The sequence below is a fragment of the Perkinsus marinus genome, assembly GCF_000006405.1.
Source record: "Perkinsus marinus ATCC 50983 genomic scaffold scf_1104296953800, whole genome shotgun sequence".
In the NCBI taxonomy this organism is placed as follows: Eukaryota; Perkinsozoa; order Perkinsida; family Perkinsidae; genus Perkinsus; species Perkinsus marinus.
Genome location: NW_003208364.1, coordinates 187,534 through 206,302, shown reverse-complemented (window position 1 = coordinate 206,302; position 18,769 = coordinate 187,534). Strand labels below are relative to the sequence as shown.

The 18,769-nt window shown below is 48.1% G+C and overlaps 7 protein-coding genes across 8 annotated transcripts in view; 1 reads left to right on the top strand and 6 right to left on the bottom strand.

Annotated features, from left to right (window-relative positions):
* Positions 1-69, bottom strand: part of Pmar_PMAR014910 (hypothetical protein) — a gene marked incomplete at both ends in the record, with an annotated part of 213 nt that extends 144 nt beyond the window's left edge. The window contains one exon of the mRNA XM_002776285.1: positions 1-69. This exon is cut by the window's left edge and continues 4 nt beyond it. Within this exon, the coding sequence (XP_002776331.1) occupies positions 1-69 (69 nt within the window).
* Positions 70-233: 164 nt separating this feature from the next.
* On the bottom strand, positions 234-399 carry Pmar_PMAR014909 (hypothetical protein; the record flags this gene model as incomplete). Its single annotated transcript, XM_002776284.1, has 1 exon — positions 234-399. A coding segment is annotated over one exon (166 nt), but the record flags the coding sequence as incomplete, so codon positions are not given.
* A 1,569-nt stretch (positions 400-1,968) lies between these two features.
* Pmar_PMAR014908 (hypothetical protein) lies at positions 1,969-2,925 on the bottom strand (the record flags this gene model as incomplete). Its single annotated transcript, XM_002776283.1, has 3 exons — positions 2,355-2,925; positions 2,168-2,312; positions 1,969-2,053 (listed from the first exon to the last, which is right to left on the bottom strand). The coding sequence occupies exons 1-3, from the start codon at positions 2,764-2,766 to the stop codon at positions 1,969-1,971; spliced, it is 642 nt and encodes a 213-aa protein (XP_002776329.1). The 5' UTR covers positions 2,767-2,925.
* Positions 2,926-5,037: 2,112 nt separating this feature from the next.
* Pmar_PMAR014907 (hypothetical protein) lies at positions 5,038-7,302 on the bottom strand (the record flags this gene model as incomplete). The annotated part of the gene is made up of 1 exon (XM_002776282.1): positions 5,038-7,302. The coding sequence occupies one exon, from the start codon at positions 7,300-7,302 to the stop codon at positions 5,038-5,040; it is 2,265 nt and encodes a 754-aa protein (XP_002776328.1).
* A 1,737-nt stretch (positions 7,303-9,039) lies between these two features.
* Positions 9,040-10,421, top strand: Pmar_PMAR014906 (williams-beuren syndrome critical region protein, putative; the record flags this gene model as incomplete). Its single annotated transcript, XM_002776281.1, has 2 exons — positions 9,040-9,510; positions 9,558-10,421. 2 exons carry the CDS (start codon positions 9,040-9,042, stop codon positions 10,419-10,421), a joined length of 1,335 nt encoding a protein of 444 aa, XP_002776327.1.
* Positions 10,422-11,807: 1,386 nt separating this feature from the next.
* On the bottom strand, positions 11,808-13,025 carry Pmar_PMAR014905 (hypothetical protein; the record flags this gene model as incomplete). The annotated part of the gene is made up of 1 exon (XM_002776280.1): positions 11,808-13,025. The coding sequence occupies one exon, from the start codon at positions 13,023-13,025 to the stop codon at positions 11,808-11,810; it is 1,218 nt and encodes a 405-aa protein (XP_002776326.1).
* Positions 13,026-13,128: 103 nt separating this feature from the next.
* On the bottom strand, positions 13,129-17,919 carry Pmar_PMAR014904 (Exportin-2, putative; the record flags this gene model as incomplete). Of its 2 annotated transcripts, none has more annotated exons than XM_002776279.1 (30): positions 13,129-13,239; positions 13,287-13,394; positions 13,453-13,580; positions 13,622-13,693; positions 13,744-13,879; positions 13,949-14,047; positions 14,097-14,182; positions 14,230-14,305; positions 14,352-14,417; positions 14,469-14,561; positions 14,648-14,754; positions 14,798-14,872; positions 15,035-15,166; positions 15,221-15,319; positions 15,371-15,461; positions 15,508-15,650; positions 15,700-15,828; positions 15,921-16,019; positions 16,064-16,141; positions 16,189-16,272; positions 16,321-16,396; positions 16,514-16,622; positions 16,669-16,744; positions 16,801-16,886; positions 16,928-16,991; positions 17,072-17,141; positions 17,250-17,370; positions 17,421-17,544; positions 17,600-17,740; positions 17,824-17,919. In XM_002776279.1, 29 exons carry the CDS (start codon positions 17,917-17,919, stop codon positions 13,349-13,351), a joined length of 2,802 nt encoding a protein of 933 aa, XP_002776325.1. In that variant the 3' UTR covers positions 13,129-13,239; positions 13,287-13,348. The 2 variants fall into 2 exon arrangements, with proteins under 2 accessions (XP_002776325.1, XP_002776324.1); XM_002776278.1 differs by having other exon boundaries at positions 13,161-13,239; positions 13,287-13,402.
* Positions 17,920-18,769: the final 850 nt, after the last annotated feature.

Below are 18,769 nucleotides of genomic sequence, written 5' to 3'. Positions count from 1 at the left end.
CACACATATCAAAATGAGATCGCTCGTGTAGCAAAAGAGCCAATAGTTTCTGGTATGATAGGTATCCATCGGGATATGAGGGGTTCAAGCATATTACCAACAACCTGTAAATAAACTATACATACTCCAATACTCGTAATGACTAAAATTGTATCCACTACCCACCTTGAGCGTGGAGAGCACGCTTGTGAAATGACGAAGAAGCTCATTGGCCTCACCTCAAGCATCAAGGCACATCGATTAAGTAGATGAAGAGTGAACAGAGATGCCAAACCACTGATAATGATAGCTAGTATACCAATAACCCAGCCACATCTTGATACAGAATAAGCAAGGCCAAGCATACCAACACCAATCATAGTCTTTGATAATACTGTCCAAAGGGAGAGTATAGATCCGCTCGGTTCTGGGACGGATCCTTCGGCTCCCTCATCAGGAGATTCGACAACCTTTCCTCCTCTATCGGATGCGGTAGCTGCAGTGGCATCCTCAGTAGAAGATGTTGATCGCTTCATACCACTAATGGTTGCGACCCGACTAGGCCTCCGCGTGAGACCCCCACTAGTCGCAAGGCTAGCTGCTATTGAAGAGTGCCTAGACGAAAGGGGCGAGTCTGAGGTCGCTGATGTCGTTGAAGAAGCGGCTGTCGGGAAGTCTGTCACATTGTTCGTTGGTGTAACACCAACACTGAACATGGCCGAAACACCACTCGAATGCCGGGGACGGGTTCCGTCGGTTGCCTCATTCATTGAGACTCAGTACTTGGGGAAATAAATCCTAATTCAACAATAGTAGAAGTGGAGGAGGATTGGCCGTTCCTCCATGAACCACCTCCCTTCGAACACGACATAATTGTGCATCAAGAAATCAGTACCACTGGTTTAGCATGTAGGACGCTACCCTCCATGGGAATATGCCACGACCACTCTCAGGAATCGCGTTTCATAACCTATCCAATCGCACTGTCCGATACTACCTCAAGGGGGGAGCTACGCCACTTGAAGTTTATTCAGTGAATGTGGGTCCATTAGTCCAGTGCGCTTGTTCCATCATAGATCACTATCAAAACAAACCATGTGTATTATGAGCTACCTATTGTGTAAGAAGAGTTCCTAAAATGAACTCACTTAAACGCTCCTCCTCATCTACCTATGAAGATCTCCAACATCCGGAGGGCCATACGGGTTTCAATGAGTCCCAACCAAGCTTCCCTTTCGGATTTGAACCCACAACCTAAACATTATTGGATAAGACGTAGGAGCACATAAATCACCAGAAGTGTGAGAGGGACTAACACAGGAACATCTACTCTCAAAGGCACATTGTGTTACACTCACACTATACCCAGAATAATAAGTGCGATGATGCAACCCTTGAAGAGGGTCAAAGTTCGACGAAGCTCACTCGACCGCTGCACTTTCTAGAATTGGATTGACCCTTCCCTAACCATCGATGGATCGATCTAGTGGGCGCGCGCTAAGTACAAGTCAAGGAGCCATTCCGAACTGATCTAAGTACCCTGTGATGAATGGGCTGGGATTGTTCTCGTTATATGGAGTGTCTGGACCGTGAAACACGACATTTAACAGGTTCTAAGCTATGAATTCTAAATCTGAAATGAGAGTTTTCATTCGAAGCCTTCCAAGCCTCTGCGAGAGTTGATTGTCCGTTTGAAGCGCACCGAATCGTCCACGGCTCCTCTCGAACGTCACACCCTCTTACCTCGAGTAATCGATCAACGCCAGGGAGTTGAAGTGATGGTGGCACTCTATCACAGCGTCCCATCGTTGGAACAGTTCCAACGATGGAACGAGTAGAGTTAGCCCTGCTACATTCATCATATACGGATCGTGTTTCTAATTGTCTGGTCTTCGTAGTTAACAAGTTCCGGATGGAAGGCACTGTGTAATCGAAAGAAATGTACGAATGCATCCATTACACAAACGCAAAACACCCCTCATACAAACGTTATATATCGTCAAGTTCATCAAGCATTCCATAAATCGTGTCGGCACCAGCTGTCTCCGCCACCATCACAGTACTCTCGACCGACCTGAAATGATCAGGAAAGACTGCTAAATTGGTTCGAAATGAGTACGTGCCAGATGCTTGGAGGAATCACCCCGAGTGAGAGGCATCCAAAATTACTCCAAGCAGTCGAGCTTACTTGGGATCATCAACGGGTGGTGCTGCCCTCGGCCAACATTCATCGTAGCATGGCACATCGATCTCCAAGCTCGCACATTGGCCACTGAGCATCGACAAGTCAGCAGGATCCTCAACGATATCATCAGAGTCTCGTAGTCGTGAACCTGAGTAGATGATCAACCCCACAGCTGCTAGATAGGTCGTACGTTTCGTCTCAGGCTCCTCATGCATAGCTTTAATCCAGTCATCAAACACTCTCTGCGACACTTCCCGGCCACCAATAGTAGCATGTATGACTTTGACACCTTTTGATTCCACTGGAAGTGACAAACTCGAGTCACTTGTAGCCGTGATCATTCGACGTAGACGCGAGGCAGCCCCTGCTCGCTCGTGAAGTGTTCTCACCGAGTCTGGAAGCACCACAGTGTACTGTATGGTGACACTCATTGGGACCACAGACTGCCGGAGCCACCTTCGATATGATTCCAACAAGTGGCACGAATCGAGTATGACGGCATTGCATGAAGGCCATCGCTTTGCCATCTTCCGGAGATGTTTCCAGACAAAAACCGCATGATGACGACGCCAATTCTTGATTGGTGGCTCGTGAGCGAGCATAATCTCGTCAAACGCAACTTTTTCAGACTTGCCAGCGTTCGGGTTCTTGGCATCTCCATCTAGACAGGCACGGCTGAGAATCGATCTCTCAGAAAGGTCCAGGAGTACCCCAGTGATATTGCCTGCTGCTAAAGTCTTATTAAGCTGGAACGATTTGCCACTTAATGGAGGCCCGCATGAGCAGTAGACTGTCCTTGGAGATCCCAAAGACATAGAGCCAACTTGGAATGGAGGGATCGACTTGGCATCCATGTTTGTGACTTTGCAATCACGAAGCGCGACATAGGGAATCCAAATACAATTCTTTGTGAGTTGCCATGTAGGTATTTGTATCTTCTGCGTATTGTCCAGACCCTCAAACCATACTTTGCCATCCTTCAGGCTGAGCTCAGCACTGACCATAGTCGGATCATGAGTACGCACACCACCGATGGGACTCGACCATAAGATGATCTGTGGATCAGTGTTGGATGATTTACCCAGTCGTCCCGTTCGATAGTCGATACACAGGATGCAAGAAGTGGCATTAGTTGTACTATGAGGCACTGCAGCAAAGCCAATTATAGCATCGCTCCGTGCTTCTGGACTGGGATGCACTTCGACGTTATATCGAAATCTGAAAGTGTGGTGGTCAATCATCGTGAGTAGAGACCTTGCATCTTACTTCCCAGATCTTTCGGTGGACCGAACCCCCCAGTTCCCTAGTGCCACTCCCCAGATAGGATAGCCGAACCCGATGGACTCTCGGCATTGCATTGACTCATCCTCTATCTCCACCCAAGGGTCGCTCCAATCCTTTGAAAACCATGGTCGGTCAGATGACATCCAAATGAGATGATAACTGAGATGAATACATTGAGAACGGTGACATTCAATACCACGAATACGAGCTAGGAGTTCTATTGTTGAATATTGGAGAAACAGCTGTTAGGACTTAGAAACGGCATACCAAGGATCCTGGTGCCAAAATAAGTACCATGACAATGAAGAGAACGAAACACTTGAAAGGGTATCGTTCATGGACACAATACAATGTCCTTCCTTTCGCAAGATGCCTCATCGCAAATAAAGCCTTGGCGTTCAAGAAGATGCGCCTCGTGTACTGATCACAGCAAGCGTGAACGTTGTGCACGTCTCACATAGTTGTTGGAGTCCCCTATTCTGCTGTGCCAATGGCTGCCCGTAACTTCTCGACCTCCGTCCGGTCATACCGCTTTTGGATCTACTGAACTTGTACACGAGCCTAGTGTATTACTAGAATATCAATGATTTACTAGTAGTAAATCAGTCTCAATCAATCCGACCGTTCTCACATTCAATCAGACCGTTCTCACCCACTTCGTCTGCTCTTCTCGTGTATTCTCTAGATGCTCCTTCGCTTGACCAGCTAGAGGAGCGGTCTCCCTGCTAATTCCTCAAGGATGGTGCAACTACAGTTACTTGATATCAAAGCTCGGCTGACCTCTACCCGGTTCTGCTCGGAACGGAACTGAACCGCCTCATTTAGGATGTGTCGCAGCGGCGGATGCGGTGCGAGATTATCAATACGGTACAATCAGACCAGAGCTTTTCGCAACAACCTCAGCTCTATTCCACGCGCACACTCTCCTTGGCACTCATTCCGACTGAGAATTAATCGAATTCACTCTGCCTAAAGGCCGCTACGACAACAATCTCGGTGATTATAGTGTCGGACCCCGACACTATAACCACCGACAAATCCGTGGCCGTCAAATGCCTTGGAGGTTTTGCCGAATCCCCCAATTCTGTACGACCCCAATACTGTACGACAGGTAGATCTCGCTCGCCCAGATGTAGCCTCCCAACACTGTACGACGTGAAGAGTTGATTTCATGCGTGTTCCAAAGTTGTACGACACAAAACGGCGACCAAGACAATTCAATTCAGTCGTAAGTCCAATAGCTAGATACAATGTTATCGTTCATCCCGTTATCTCGGTAAGAGTGACAGCCTGTCACGGACAGGCAGTCAATGACAACATTGTTGAGCGCTTCAAAACTACGGTCTTAATGTGTGTTACACTGAAGAATAGAGCACATAACGGTTGGATGCCGTGAACTGTATTGACTAACACAGCACAATAGCAGGACTGAAAACTAAACCGGTACTGGGAATTTATGGGGAATATATGTGACGTGAGATCTTTGGCGCTGCAAGAGACCTATACTGCCTCAATTGTATATCATACAACAGTCATGACGGAGGCTCTACCCTCTCTCATACATGCATTGAAGTTGATTACATTAAAAATCACAATGTGAAAGAAAACCTTTTCGATAAGATTACATCAGGCGGGGTCCTGCCTCGTATTCTCGGAAAGAGGAGAGACCGCCTACTCTCATCTTCCAAGCAGGAGAAAATATGCTGCCTCATCTCAGATTCCCGAAATAGAAACTTGTCAGGTTTTTGATGAGGCGAAGCAGCATATGCCGTTAGTCGTGCCAACACGAACGCCCCACAAAGATTACTTCCAATGGTTTGCTGTTGAACAGAAGGGCATACCGCCTTAGCACCAGATCCGTAGAGCTGCCTCAGCCGTACCTTCATGTAATCCGAGACCTTAGCCTGCTCTCCGTATGAACTATCAAAGTAAAATATATCACCATTAATCCGCACCGTGCAGGTAAAGTGACAACCGCCGTCAGATATTGGCTGCAAGACAACCAAATCATTGTCAGGCACAGGGGAAAACCCATAGCCCGATAGCCATACTGCCTGAGCTCGATTAACCTTCCTCTTGAACTTGTGTTCGATACGGGTCATCCAAGCCTCTATCACCTGGTCGGAAATGCTCGAGTCCTCGACAACCAAATTCTCTCGATCCTGGGTCGTCAAGAGCAAGGTCGTACCCACTTCTCTCCCCGGAAAAATACGCCAAGTTGGGAAGGAGTTCCGTCCTTTATCGCTCTTACGGTCAGTTCCGTCTGAGCCCGACTTCTCCTGGGAAGGTGGTTGAACTGCGATACCCTGAGATCCCGCCTCAGCCTGAGCTGGCATCGGAGGAGCCTCCATTAAGGAATTTTCGACTAAGGTGTTGCCCGCGAAAGCAGCTGCCACCTCATTGAACATGCGAAGTAAGCCATCATCCAAGCTGGAACCCTCGGGTACCCCGAGCACCACAGTGTCGTTATTTGGAGGCTCAGAAGATTCCGAATCCTGCGAGAATTCGACCGCATCGTTGAGAGTCACAGCTGCGAGGCGCTTTCGCTGATTCACTCCCGAATAATTGGGACCAAAGTCTGCCTTGCGCTTCGCATCAGTAGCAGGCTCAATAGTAGGGAACTCTAGAGACTCCGCCTCGTCAACTTCGCGAGGCATATCCTTCACGATCCTCCTGATGGAAGCCCTTACTTTATCGAACCAGCTCCCGAGGCTCGCCGAATCTACTCTGAAGCGACAAACTCTGCGCAGTATCGCGTCATTCTCGAGGTATCGAGCTTCACGAGGCCAGATTTCCCCCTCTCGCATCATAAGTAATTCGGCCCTCGTCTCCTTCATGAGATCATGAACCACGCTTATCCATGACCAGATTGTAGGATGGCTTGATCCCGGAAAATGACCGTTCCAACGGTTGTGGAATCCCTCCTGGCCATTATTCGTCCGCGGTAGTTCTTGCTCAACGCGCAAACGCAAGTTCCACAATCTTGCTGGATGAATGCCTTTCATGCCGTAGTAAGGGCGGAGGTACTTCAGAAGAAAACGACGGTCGTCTCCCGAGAGTTTGTCGCAGATGAAATCCATTCCCAAGTCCACGAGATCAAGCGGAAGAAAGGGGAGCGCCAATATGTCGTAGTAAACCTCTTCTCGCAGAGCCTGCTGCTCCTTAGAAGCAACCGGCTTCCGTATAAGGCTCTCGAACTTCCGCCTTATGTTCTGGCAGAAGTGGAAGTAGCAAAGAACAACCTTTCCTTTCCCGAATACGCCTTCGAAAGCTTTTCTCACAGCGTATTCAAAATCCATCATGCAGCTCCCCACATCCTGAGTCAGCGATCCCTCTATCGCCGCAAAAAATCGCTCGTAGGTATTTCCATTCTTTCTCGGGAGAATAGCGTAGAATAGAGGAAACATGCGACCACAGTCAAAGCGGACCATGACCGTGAATTGCTGGGCCCAATGAGTCGGAGAAGTCTTGAACGTCCCATCCACAGAAATGTGGAAACCTTCTCCGTCGTTCTTCATCACGTCCTTCACCCAAGGATCCATCCAGATGATGAGGCGATCCTTATCCCCTTCGCCGCTATCGAACAATAAGGTTGACCGACTGAGGCCCCCAGCATTCACATGGACAAATGCAGAGGGCAAAGCCGCCAGCCCTTCCCGACTGGATGGGGCCGTCGGTAGCCCGAGGGAAGTTTTTTTTGTTTTGCGCAAAGTCTCATGTATCGCTTTGCGACTCGGTAACCCCGCTACCGCTGCATCGTCCATGCTCGGAGTCACCTCGTGAAATGGCTCCATGACACGTGCCCTCACCGACAGCTTTTTAGCCCGCTCCTTCATCTCAATGTAGCCTTTCATGGAAGGCGCATCCGGATCTCCGCATGTGTGAGAACCTTTGACAGTTGCGGAAGCGAGCCTTACATCATCTAGGTTACCCGTCACGACTAGCCGAGCATGACACTTGCGATATCCATTGCTCTTACAACCACGATACCTCTTACAACGACAAGAAACCGAGCCTCTCTCTCGAGCAGGCGGGCGATCGCTATTCCCGGCGGCATTCTGGTGGTAAAGGTATCCCCTATATGAGTAGAGAGTTGTCCCCTGACGTTCTCCGGGAACTATTTCCAGCCGTGAGGCCGCTGCTCCGTCAGCAGGAGGTACGTTGACCACCATGTCAACCTGATCTGCAACCTCACGCAGCTGAGGCGTCTCAGAGATGTGCGAAGGTGGAGTGGTATTCATACTTCGAGGTTGGAAGGTGGGGAAAGATAACTACAAGAGAGTCAATCACCTTCTAACGGGCCTTCAAGGCCGGGCCGGAGCGCACGCATGTGCATAGCGAATGCCGCACAATACGCTGGCACAGAGACTCACTGGGTGACTACCCGTAAGGAATTCTTACGAATACTCACCCAGTGTAATACTTAAGAGGGCAAATTGCTGACCGAGGTCGATTTACACAGCAGCGATATGGCAAGGGCAGGACGGAAGAGCTGTTGAGCGGTTGAGCTGTCGAATTAGTATTTCGACAATCCATGACTCACGATTCCTAAAGAGTAATTCGGAATTACCCAACAATCCACAATCTTTTGCAGCATAATGCTGCCAGCATTGAACCGAATAATCAGCCCCCATCGTAGAACGATCCCGTATTTTTATCGCATTATTAAACCCAGGATGATGACTGAAGCGATAGGAAACTGGAGACTTTCCAATGGAGGGCAGATTGAAGAGCTGTAATTCATCTTCGCTAAACAACTGGTAAAATTCACCATGTGAAATATATGCCAGACTAAGGCAGACCTATACCTAGCACGATTGAGTTGGCAATTCAGATTGAAATGCGTCGGGATTCGATACGGTCCCAGCGCCGCACAACCAGCGCTCGCTGTACAGTACAGCCTGTACTTGACACTGAAGTATTTGCGTTGTCTCAGAAGACGCGAATACTTCAACAGCTTATGCTATGCCAGCTTCGGTGGTGGAATTTTACTTATGTTGCCCACCGATATCATCAGTTGGATAATATCCGGTTTATGCACGAGTGCCAAGCTGACACTGTCAACGCCACATTGTGGAAGATGGCGCACGACTTAGGTGGAAGTTTATAAAATTCGACAATAATTCACCGAATCTTCATCACCGTCGCTAACACGTGAAGTTGATCATGTGTATATTGCCCTGCGAGCTCACAGATAAATCCACTTACCTGGAAGGTTTTCCTCGTGACTCACCAGTCATGACACTGCTGCATTGTTGTCACCGTTCTCTCTCCTCGTTGAATGTACGGGCTCTTCATTCTGAGATACTCCAAAGCAGCTCCTACCAAAGCGCAACGAGAGAGACCCACCATTGCGACTGGACCAGTCGTACAGTATTGGACAGGGCACCCAAATGCATGAATCCGTCGTACAATATTGGAGGGTACTCCATGGACATGTTCGGGCGAGCGAGATCAACCTGTCGTACAGTATTGGGGTCGTACAGAATTGGAAGTACCGTTTTGCCCAGTGCGGGCGAGCGAGATTTTTTACATTTGGTCACCTGTCACGGATTTTGGGATCTGCCTCTCCAAGTGAAGTTGCAGACTCGATGTCGTTACTGTACAAAGACGCAGCAGCTGTTGTGGATAGAGTCATATCGCATGGTGTTGGCCTTAGGGAAGCTTTCTACAAGTCTAAGCTGAAGAGTACTAATCCACAGAAAGTCTACGCGTTAGTGTGCAAAACTGTTAAGTCCAGGAAACGTATAGAATCGGCGTTGCGATCAGCGGGTATTCTGGACACCCTAGGGGATCGCAGTCTCGGCCTCGTCATGGCCTATGACTTGATCTACGGTCAAGGCCTTCGCGGAGGCGGCAAATTGGCTCGAGTTTTGAACGAGAAAGCGGCTATTTTGAGGAAGGCGGTTAGCGATGACCAGTCCAGTAGCAGTGAGGATAAGCAGCCTGCTCAGCTCCCACGATATGTTCGTGTGAACTTGGCAGAAATCTCCAGGGAAAATGCTATCGAACAATTAGGCTCAGCTGGTATCAAATCCAAGGCAGATCCACTGATTCCTGATGTAATAATCTCAACACTGCCGTCTAAAGATGTGATATGATATTTCAGGTTATAACTGTAGATCCTTGGAATTCCAAGGCGCTCATCGAGTCTCCTCTGGTGAGAGACTTTACCCTCGTACTACAGGACCGTGGCAGCTGCTTGTCCGCGCACTCTTTGCTGGCCGGCGTTCAGCCAGGAGAGAAAATCACAGTCGTAGACGCATGTGCTTCTCCTGGTTCCAAGACGATTCACATGCTACAACTAATGAGGTATCGTAAGATAGAAGGTACTATGGTAGCAATGGAGCTTGATCCTAAGCGGGCAAAGGTGCTACTGGACCGTCTGGCAAAGGCTGGTTTCTTACCACGAGATGGGACGAGGACTTCTGAAGAAGTTGCTCATCTGTCTGCGGCGCACAGCCCTGATATCAGTGTTGAAGTACGTGTTGGTGATTTCATCAAGTACAGCTCTCCCGAGGTCACCCATGTAAACTTGGACCCGAGCTGCAGTGGTTCTGGATTGGTCGATGTTCACGCTGACTCTGAGAGTGTCGGCGCCCAGCGGCTCCGCAAGCTTTCATCATTCCAATGCCGAATGTTGGACCATGCCTTGACGGCATTCCCCGCTGTTCAGACCGTGTGCTACAGCACATGTAGTATCAAGAACGAAGAAAATGGCGAAGTTGTGAAGAAAGCTCTTAATAGACTGCAAAGCGGGTATAGACGGGAGTGGCCTTTTGAAGTGGGGTCCTGTTGGAAGGAGCCGACTCACGGCGCTCGAGACGTTCAAGTTCGACCTGAAGTGGATCACTGTCGGGGTTTCTATCTCTGCAAACTCGTCAAAGACGCTAGTGTGAAGCGTAGAGGTCGAGTGACGACGCTACTGGTGTGGGAGAAGTATCGGCTCCAAGTGCGTCTAAAAGTATCCTAAGAAGCACAAGCGCTCTTCGAGAGCAAGGGCATACTATTACCAAGTGATACTAACGTATTTCATCTACTCCTGTTTTTGTCTTGTCAATTATCCTCAATAAGAACAAGGATTGCGACACTCAGTCATGTCAAGGGAAATCCTGGCGACCACATACGTGCGGCGAGCGTGAAAACTTCAGTATTACTTGTCATCTTGGTGATGTGGTATTACACTATATGAACGGTGGCAATACGAGGCAAGTGAGTTTTCTTTACTGTGTACGGCTCCAAGATTGATGCTGACCGACAGCCTGTCGGCGACAGGATTTGGATCAGCCGATGTCCAGTATTCAGTAATCACATACAAGTCAACACTGTATCAGTGGAAACAAGCGGGAGTAAATGAGAATTGGTGATGTGTTCCATCACCAGGAAAAGCTTCGAAATTCCGTCAAATCAGGTTCTCAATCGATTCTAAAGTCGCCACCTTCAACACGGGAGAATTACCATCAGTGACACGCACATCCTCATTACAGTTCAATATACACATCCTAAAAACTGCTACCATAGTTGGTGTAGTAGCAGTGTTGGGTGGTGAGGCTCTGCCTGGGGTAGAATGGGGCACAGTCGTGCTGTGTCGCGGCAAGTCTATAGGACCAAGGTCGGAACCTACTTGTTCCTGATGAGCCTCATCTTTGAAGATAGAGCCAGTCGAAAGGTTGTCAAGTACTCGCAGCGGTGTTCGAATTGAGGGAGCATCACGATCACTGGAGCCCCCGGTGGGTATACTATCTCGTACAGTAGCGGTAGTTGAGGACGTAGATGTGTTATCGACATTAGCAGGCATCATTGTCCGCTGTTTTGATATAGTACTATAGTTGTAAATGGCAGAGAAACAATAAGGGTTTCAGTCGCTCGTTAAGCTCGTCACTATCGGTGAGTGATCTCCGACAGTCGGAGATCACTCTCTCGTCAACTGATGGCATGGATAAATATCTTTTGCATCACTTTTAGTCACTTGAGAGTGATGCAATTAAAGGTTAGACAGTCATTTTAAAAACGAGAGGAGTGTGGAGACAAGTATGGTGTCCAGACAGGTAGCGGCAGCGGGAATTGCAATCCGCGATATTCCCACCAATGATCTCCACCCCATCTTAGAAAGATTTCGAACCCTTCAAGGTTACCTCAGCAAGCGTAGGAGCAAGAGTGAAAATGAATGGAAGTTCGTAGTAAACGACAAGAGTCGGGTTCATGAACACAGATACCTCGAATGTGATCTCTCCGTGTTGAGAACAGTCCTGAAGACTGGACTACACAACCAAACTCATGTGAATCATCGGCACACGCAATCATGGCATCACAATGCAAACTGAAGCTAATCTGAATTAGATATGGGAATGCAATATAATCAACGAGCAGCTATCAACATGGGAACATTAATAGACTGCATCATGTCCGCCCAGACTGGGTTCGTGCTTCCGAATCCCTTGAGGGTGACGGTCATATCTTTGCCGTCTTCCAGGTTCTTGGCAAGAGCCTTTGGAAACTGAGCGGTAGCTCCACCGAGGGTAAACCAAGTCGCGGCCGCGAACTCAGTGTTTTTTCTGAGCTTGATGCCAAGAGAGCCGACAGACAATATTGCACCAACCTCCTCGTCATTCGAGTTTAATGAAGCAAGAAGCCTGCCCATATCCCATATAGTGAAGTTGGTTGGGTTGAAGAATTTGAATTTGCTGAGGTAGACCGCTTGCTCTATAGTGCTTTGTGCTGGTACGAATTGCATATCGAAGATCCGCGGCTGATTGTCACGGAAGTTGTTGAAGCCATCGATTTGGATATCTCTCTTGAGTTCCAAACCGGCCAAAGGTACCCACCAACTCCTACCACCGATATCAGATGCTCTAACTGCAACGACAGAGGATGGCTCAGTGATGATAGCCGAGCCGAACCTGGTGAATGCCGTCTTGTTTGTAACCACTATGAACACCGTCTCGTTGATGGTGGTGTGGCCACTACCAAGAGACATAACTGGTATCCTTATAGACGCGAATCTTGCCTCGTCATAGTACAGATTGACGGTGAATTCATCCAACTTCACCTCGAGGAGTGTCGGGTTATCAACACTGAACACTATGGTGACACCCAGACACGCACTAACGGTTGATCCAGCACAAGTTGTAATATTAGTCCCGTTGATGGCGACTGACTCCACGCTTACCATACCATCGTCCAATAGTCCTTGAGCCAATCTAGGACCAAAGAAGAATGTAAGTAGGAGCGCCACAGTAGCCACAATGGAAGTGCAACTTATAAGCAAGCAGCTCCGATAGCCATTCTTGTCGAGCCTGCCGAAGCAGTAGCGTTTGCCACCCGAATCGGCTCTAGCTTTGGCTCGGAGCTTCTGATGTCTGCATGCAAGTCGCTCCTTGTATAGTTCCTGTTCTTCGAGATCCAATTTACTAGGAGTATTGCTTCTGGGCCTCCTAACCATCCCTATAGTTGTGGTTGGAATGTTGTCATGATGATCATCAGCATGGTCGGAATCATAGAGCCTCGACGCATAGCTGTACTGTGGCATATCTTGGGCATACATCTCATGATCTGGGTTAGCTTTACCATAATACATTTTCAGGTAATCGATGATGAGCACTTACAAGCAAGAAGGACGATTCACTGAGAGGCGATTATTGCTGAGCAGTCCCCCCCCACATACAACAAAATATGGCAGATCAGACGGTGAAAATTCCACTATATCGTTGCAAACACGAGCTCTGATACTTAGGTCCTCACCCATGTGCTGAGACGCGCCAGCTCTTGTGGTGGATTGGCGAGGAACCGGCCTGGAAATGCAAGGACTACCATTGGCTGTTCACCGACCCACCACTACCATCGATGCCACGCAAGGCTTGTTTAACACTACCCGGGACGTCGGTTACTGATGGGGCATAGTCAGCATGGCCGGGCATCTCGGTCGAGTGAAGGCGTGCAAAGGTAACTGCGTATCTATTGGGACGGATGAAAGGATCAAACAATATACTCAACATTTACGTTACTCTCGATCTTCGGCATCGTCATCTTCATAATCATCATCCTCATCATTAAGCTTAGGGTTAAGCAATGAATTCCCTGGCTGTTGCTCTCTCTCGTTCAAACCCAGCAGTTCAGATATTCCCATTAGAACCTGTGCCGCTCTGTGACGCAATAAATCCGGTGATGACTTACGGCATGCATTATCTCTCCATTGCTCTGGACGGTAGGGTCACTCACGAATTTAGCCGCAGAAAGTAGGCAAACCTGTCGACCAGCCCTCATGAGCGCCTGCATCCTCTCGAATAGCTACGCACCTTCTTGTTCTCTTTGCCACCCATATTCCCCTTGAATGCTGACATCCACAATGACTTCACAACCATAACAGATAGTCCAGCTTGTATCTGTTCCAGGGTTGTAAGCAATGCCTTAGGACCATCTGGAACACAGTATCTACCAATAACGTCAATATTTACACTTTGATAGACTGAGGACCTAGTCTAAGGGTGGTAGCCGACTTACACGAACACACTCAGAGTTATCGCGAATTTCCTGGTTAGAGCAGCCGTGTTTTTCTTCTGCAACTTCGTCAAAAACACGGTCAATATACCGGCCAAGGAACTGAGGCGATGTTCCATCCCGTGCTAGTTTCAGACCATAATCGCTTTACTCTTTATAGGCAGCAAGCGGTAGGTATCGGAACATTGATACAATGAGCTCAAACGCCTGCATCTCGATCTTCCGATGGTTGAGGACCTGCGCCAGAGCAGGATATCCAATCAGCTTCTTCGTTACATTCCTACATATTGGAAGCGTTGGAGGATTGTCTGCATGTTACGTGTTATTTGCTCACCAAACTGGGCATTCTTCTTGAAGTACCTAAACTCAACAAATCCAGTGAGCTTTCCTACCCAAGTGGTACTACGAGCTGAAGAGCCTCACCAAGCCCGGTACGTTAGCAGCAGTCCTCCACAGACTATCGGTCAGCAACCTGAGGATACCGATGAGTGAAAAGGCACACGAGTAAAGCCGTGAACCCCACCGGTCGAACAGGGCACCGTATATCTGTGGACCTGCCGCTGACGTGGAGCTGTCTCCAGAGTCCAGAAGCAATCCGAGTATTTGAAAGCAATACCTGAACGAGGCATTCCATACTTCAAGCGTCCGGCTGGTTATGCACACTAACAGGGACCAACAGATGATTAGCATTAGATTTATTACGGAATGAAGTCCGCCACATTCTGTTCCAGGATAGAGCTGATGACCGGTAACAACGCCGACTCCACCTCGCCATGTTGGGCAGGAGCGAATTGTAGCACAGTACGCACCTGGAATGAGCATTCCTCCTCTGTGTTGTAAGGATGTTATTACAATAGAAGCAATGGCTTCAAAGAGATAGTGATTGAAAACGGCATCACTAGGATTTGCGGCCACCGCACGCAGTATCTGAATGTCCAAACGATTGAGCCAGGTTGAGCAGGGCTAGGCGGGCATCCAGGTGTACACATTCCCAACTATCCTCCTACCGTTGCCAGCTGCCCCAGTGTTGGTAATGCTATACTGAGAGCTCCTTCATTGAAGGTTGAAAACACACCTGCATCACCGTACGTGAGTCATAAGCTCGACACATAAGTAGCAAATGAGATAGCATCCCTTACGCATAACAAGCTTCATCTCATATGCAGACCGTGTGTTATCTGTAGCCAATATTTGAAGACAAGGTCCGACCGTTGGTAGTATCTGATTAATATGATCAGCCGGTAGCCTCGGTCGATCGATTATTAGGATGGTTACATTCTGTTTGAGCAGTTCCAGTGGTATTTTATGTTGCTTATTAGGTCCTTTGAGCAGGAGTAGTACAGTTAAGCAGTGTGCAGCATATGTATGGAGTACCTTCCAACACCGAGTTGAGGCCATTACATGATGCATGGTCGGTATTATTACAGTCACGGGTGTTCGGATATGGTTCGCAACAAGCGGTAGGGCTCGATTAAGTTGTTCAATGGGAAGGTGGTGTCGGAATACTGCTATATATCTGAGAAAGGCTGCCTTTCACTAACAGCGACTACTACCCCTATTACTTGAGGATGCTAGCTCTGAAGACTGCCCGACTGGGCTCCCTATCCGATGGTATTGCTTGCGAGAGCTCAGGCATCAACTGCTGTTCAAAGAAGGCTGGTACATCCACAGCTGAGTTCACTATCGAGACTCCTTTACTCCTCGTCTAGGAAGGCAAATGATGTAAGCAATGAGCATGCTATGACACTCCTTACTTGGGCCTTAGCCGCAGTTGCAATAATCAAGTACACACAAGCATCCCTAGCTCTCCAGGCATCCTCCGTTGATGAAGATCCGACCGATTGCAACAGCATTTGGACGTACCGGACCAGGATATCCGTCACCTGATTCCAAGGATCAATATCCCAGTTTACAGTCTAGCATTAAACCGATGCTAGTGCCCAACACTGGAGTTCACCAGCTCAGGCCACATTACCTGCTGCTCATACAACTTGCTAAGTCCCTTCACTAACTCCATTGCCGCTCGACGACGGGTATCTTGATCTGCACTCTCCATGTCCCTTCTTATATATTCCTGCACATATCTAACTTATCCGCAGGTTGGCAAAGATCCATTACTGTAGGATTGTCGAAGAAGTCTTCAACATCAGAGTCTCTAAGCTTGATATTAGGGAGAACAACGTGTTCACAGATAGCCTGTTGAACAAGCACACTGGATGAGGATCAGCAGTCCCATGTATTACTTGAAGGGAATTCGCCTCCTCAAAGGGACTTTTATCCCATTTGGTACTAGCCGCACTTGAGAGCAGTTTTATACCTGCTGATACCTGAGACAAGAGTTGGGTACATCCACCCACATTGTAATCCCCAACTACCAGCTGGTCGTTACTCCCATTAGGACTCGTTGAAACTAGCAAGGTCCACACCGACTTCACTACGCCACAGATATACCTTCATGATAGATGATGATGAGCATACACAATATGATGGGGCAAACGATCGAGCTATCTCTACGCACACCATGTGGGGAATGATCGAATCGTCCGTGGAGAAGTTGATCAGTATTACGGTTCCACTTGCTCCTGGTACTTATCGGCATATAGAGCAACATTCCTGCACACTTGGGCTTTGAGGTTCTCGATGGCTCCAGGAGTATCCTCGTCTACTGCTTTGAGGGCTAAATCAATGTATAGATAAAAAGGTCATAGCATCCAGCCTACTACCAGCTGGGGCATCCTGCCATTCCAGTAAGCGCAGAAATCCTTCGAACCAAGTAGCAGAGTTGTCTTCGTAATACTCCTGGAAACAACAGAGCGATTTACTTCAGTCTGCAGCAGCACTGAGAGTGTACTTACCGGAATGTCGACAACATTGAGATCGTAAAATATTTCAAGCTCCACAACGAGGAGTTTGGCTAACTTCGAGGCCTTTGCAGCTTGACCTGGCACAGTATACAAGGGGGTTTCTGAGGTGATGTACTACTTGCGTCCTTAAGTGCAGGCGAGAATATCTCTTGCATTGTCTGCCTGTAGAGAGCTAGATGAACCTGTAGGAGCAATAATAGCCAAGATGAGGAGCATAGTGGCCTAGACCGTATACAGTATCAACACATGTTGGATGAGTTACCTCCTGAAACTCCTTTAAGATATACTGTAGCTCCCTGAGTACCTCGTTGGATCTCACTAAGTATCGGTACCTATCACAGACTCATACGAACACCTTCATCCAAGTGAGAGGCTATAATGCTATAAATAATCCAGTTCTTGCTGCATATACCCTCCAGTGGAGACTCCTGTAAGCTCACTTATCGAACACAGTAGCTGCAGTCTCTAAGGCTCCGAACTGAACACCGTCATTGAGGTCTCCACTACTGGTCAACCGCTGTACAAGAGTGGGCAGCAGCGTAGGCCAGCCAGCAGGGAAATCTGGCAAGAGTATGAGCGAGCTTTCAAAGTGTTCAGGAGTGGCTTCTTACCAAGATCGCTGATGATTTTGATACTCTCTCGAAGCTGGGCCATGAGAGGTGCTGGTACAGAGAGCATCAGATCAACGAGATGTGATTTTATAAGGTTGCGGTTTTCTTCCGAGATCCCTCCATTCTGATGAGAGAATGATCATCATTATCCTGGACAGACCCACTGTTGGCAATAATACCTCATCAGGGGACTCCGGCCAGTGAGATTTGATGAAATTCTTGAAGTATATACTGCTTGCCAAACGCACGGGTAGTTGTTCGTTACCATTAGCTACTAGCTGTAGCAATGACGATGTGAGGACACCCCCCGCGGACTCGGCCTGTTAGAGATAACTCCTCTACTATTACAGGAATACCGTAACGGATTACATCCGTATATGGCAAACCCAATCTATGATACTACCTGCGTGAGCTTCTCTTCAGCTTGTCGCCGAATATGATAATCAGAGGACAACGTGGCTGCCATCACTTGCGACAACTCCATCTGGTTTACAGCCATGTTGAGGATTAAGAGAAGAAACCGTTTGGCAACTACCACAACTGGTAATCTGAGAGTAGCCCCTACCCATCAGTTGAGTATTATCAGATTATTCTACTTAACGCAACAAGCCCTGAACATCAGATGAAGGGGTCCTTAATGCATCTTCGCTGTTCGTTGCCGAACAGAAAGGCCTTCCTGACAGCGAAAAAAGTAAATCATCAACTATCCCCTCCATGTGCACCACTCAACCGGTTGATATTACTCTCCGCATAGATGCCCAACATGTAGAAGCTCCGACAAGGTATAAAAATTCAAGAGTTCAAGCAGTCAGAATAATGATGTGGGAAGTGTTCAAGAGCCCAAGGGACGTGGTGGCGAGAAACTGTTCTCGAATGGTAATCGACATTCAGAGTAGCGATGGGAATTGTATATCGCTGGGGGGGTTTCAGAGAAGTGGAAGGTAAGGCCCAGGGCACGATGGTGAGCATTACATAGCGGTAGCGATAACGAGTCATAGCAAATTTCCGAAGAGGAATATTTCTATAATCAGTGTCTTACAGACAATGACCTCGGGCACTAGTGATATAGGAGGCTACGATTTGGGGTCACTGAAAGGCAAAGAGGTCTTCCACCAAACCCTCTAAGGCTTTCAAAATTTCTTTGGCATTTGCTGTGTTGGATGAATTCCAACTTAGGACCTTGCGATGTGTTGAAGCTGTCTCACAACCTTGCGTCGCTCCCGGATATCACTCAAAGGAATACTCACGTACATGTATATATTCGGCTCCACTCAAGGCAACGATTATAGATAGTAGATCCTCTCAAGTTGAGTCGCCTTCGTAACTCAGTGCTCAACTTCCTGGTAGAT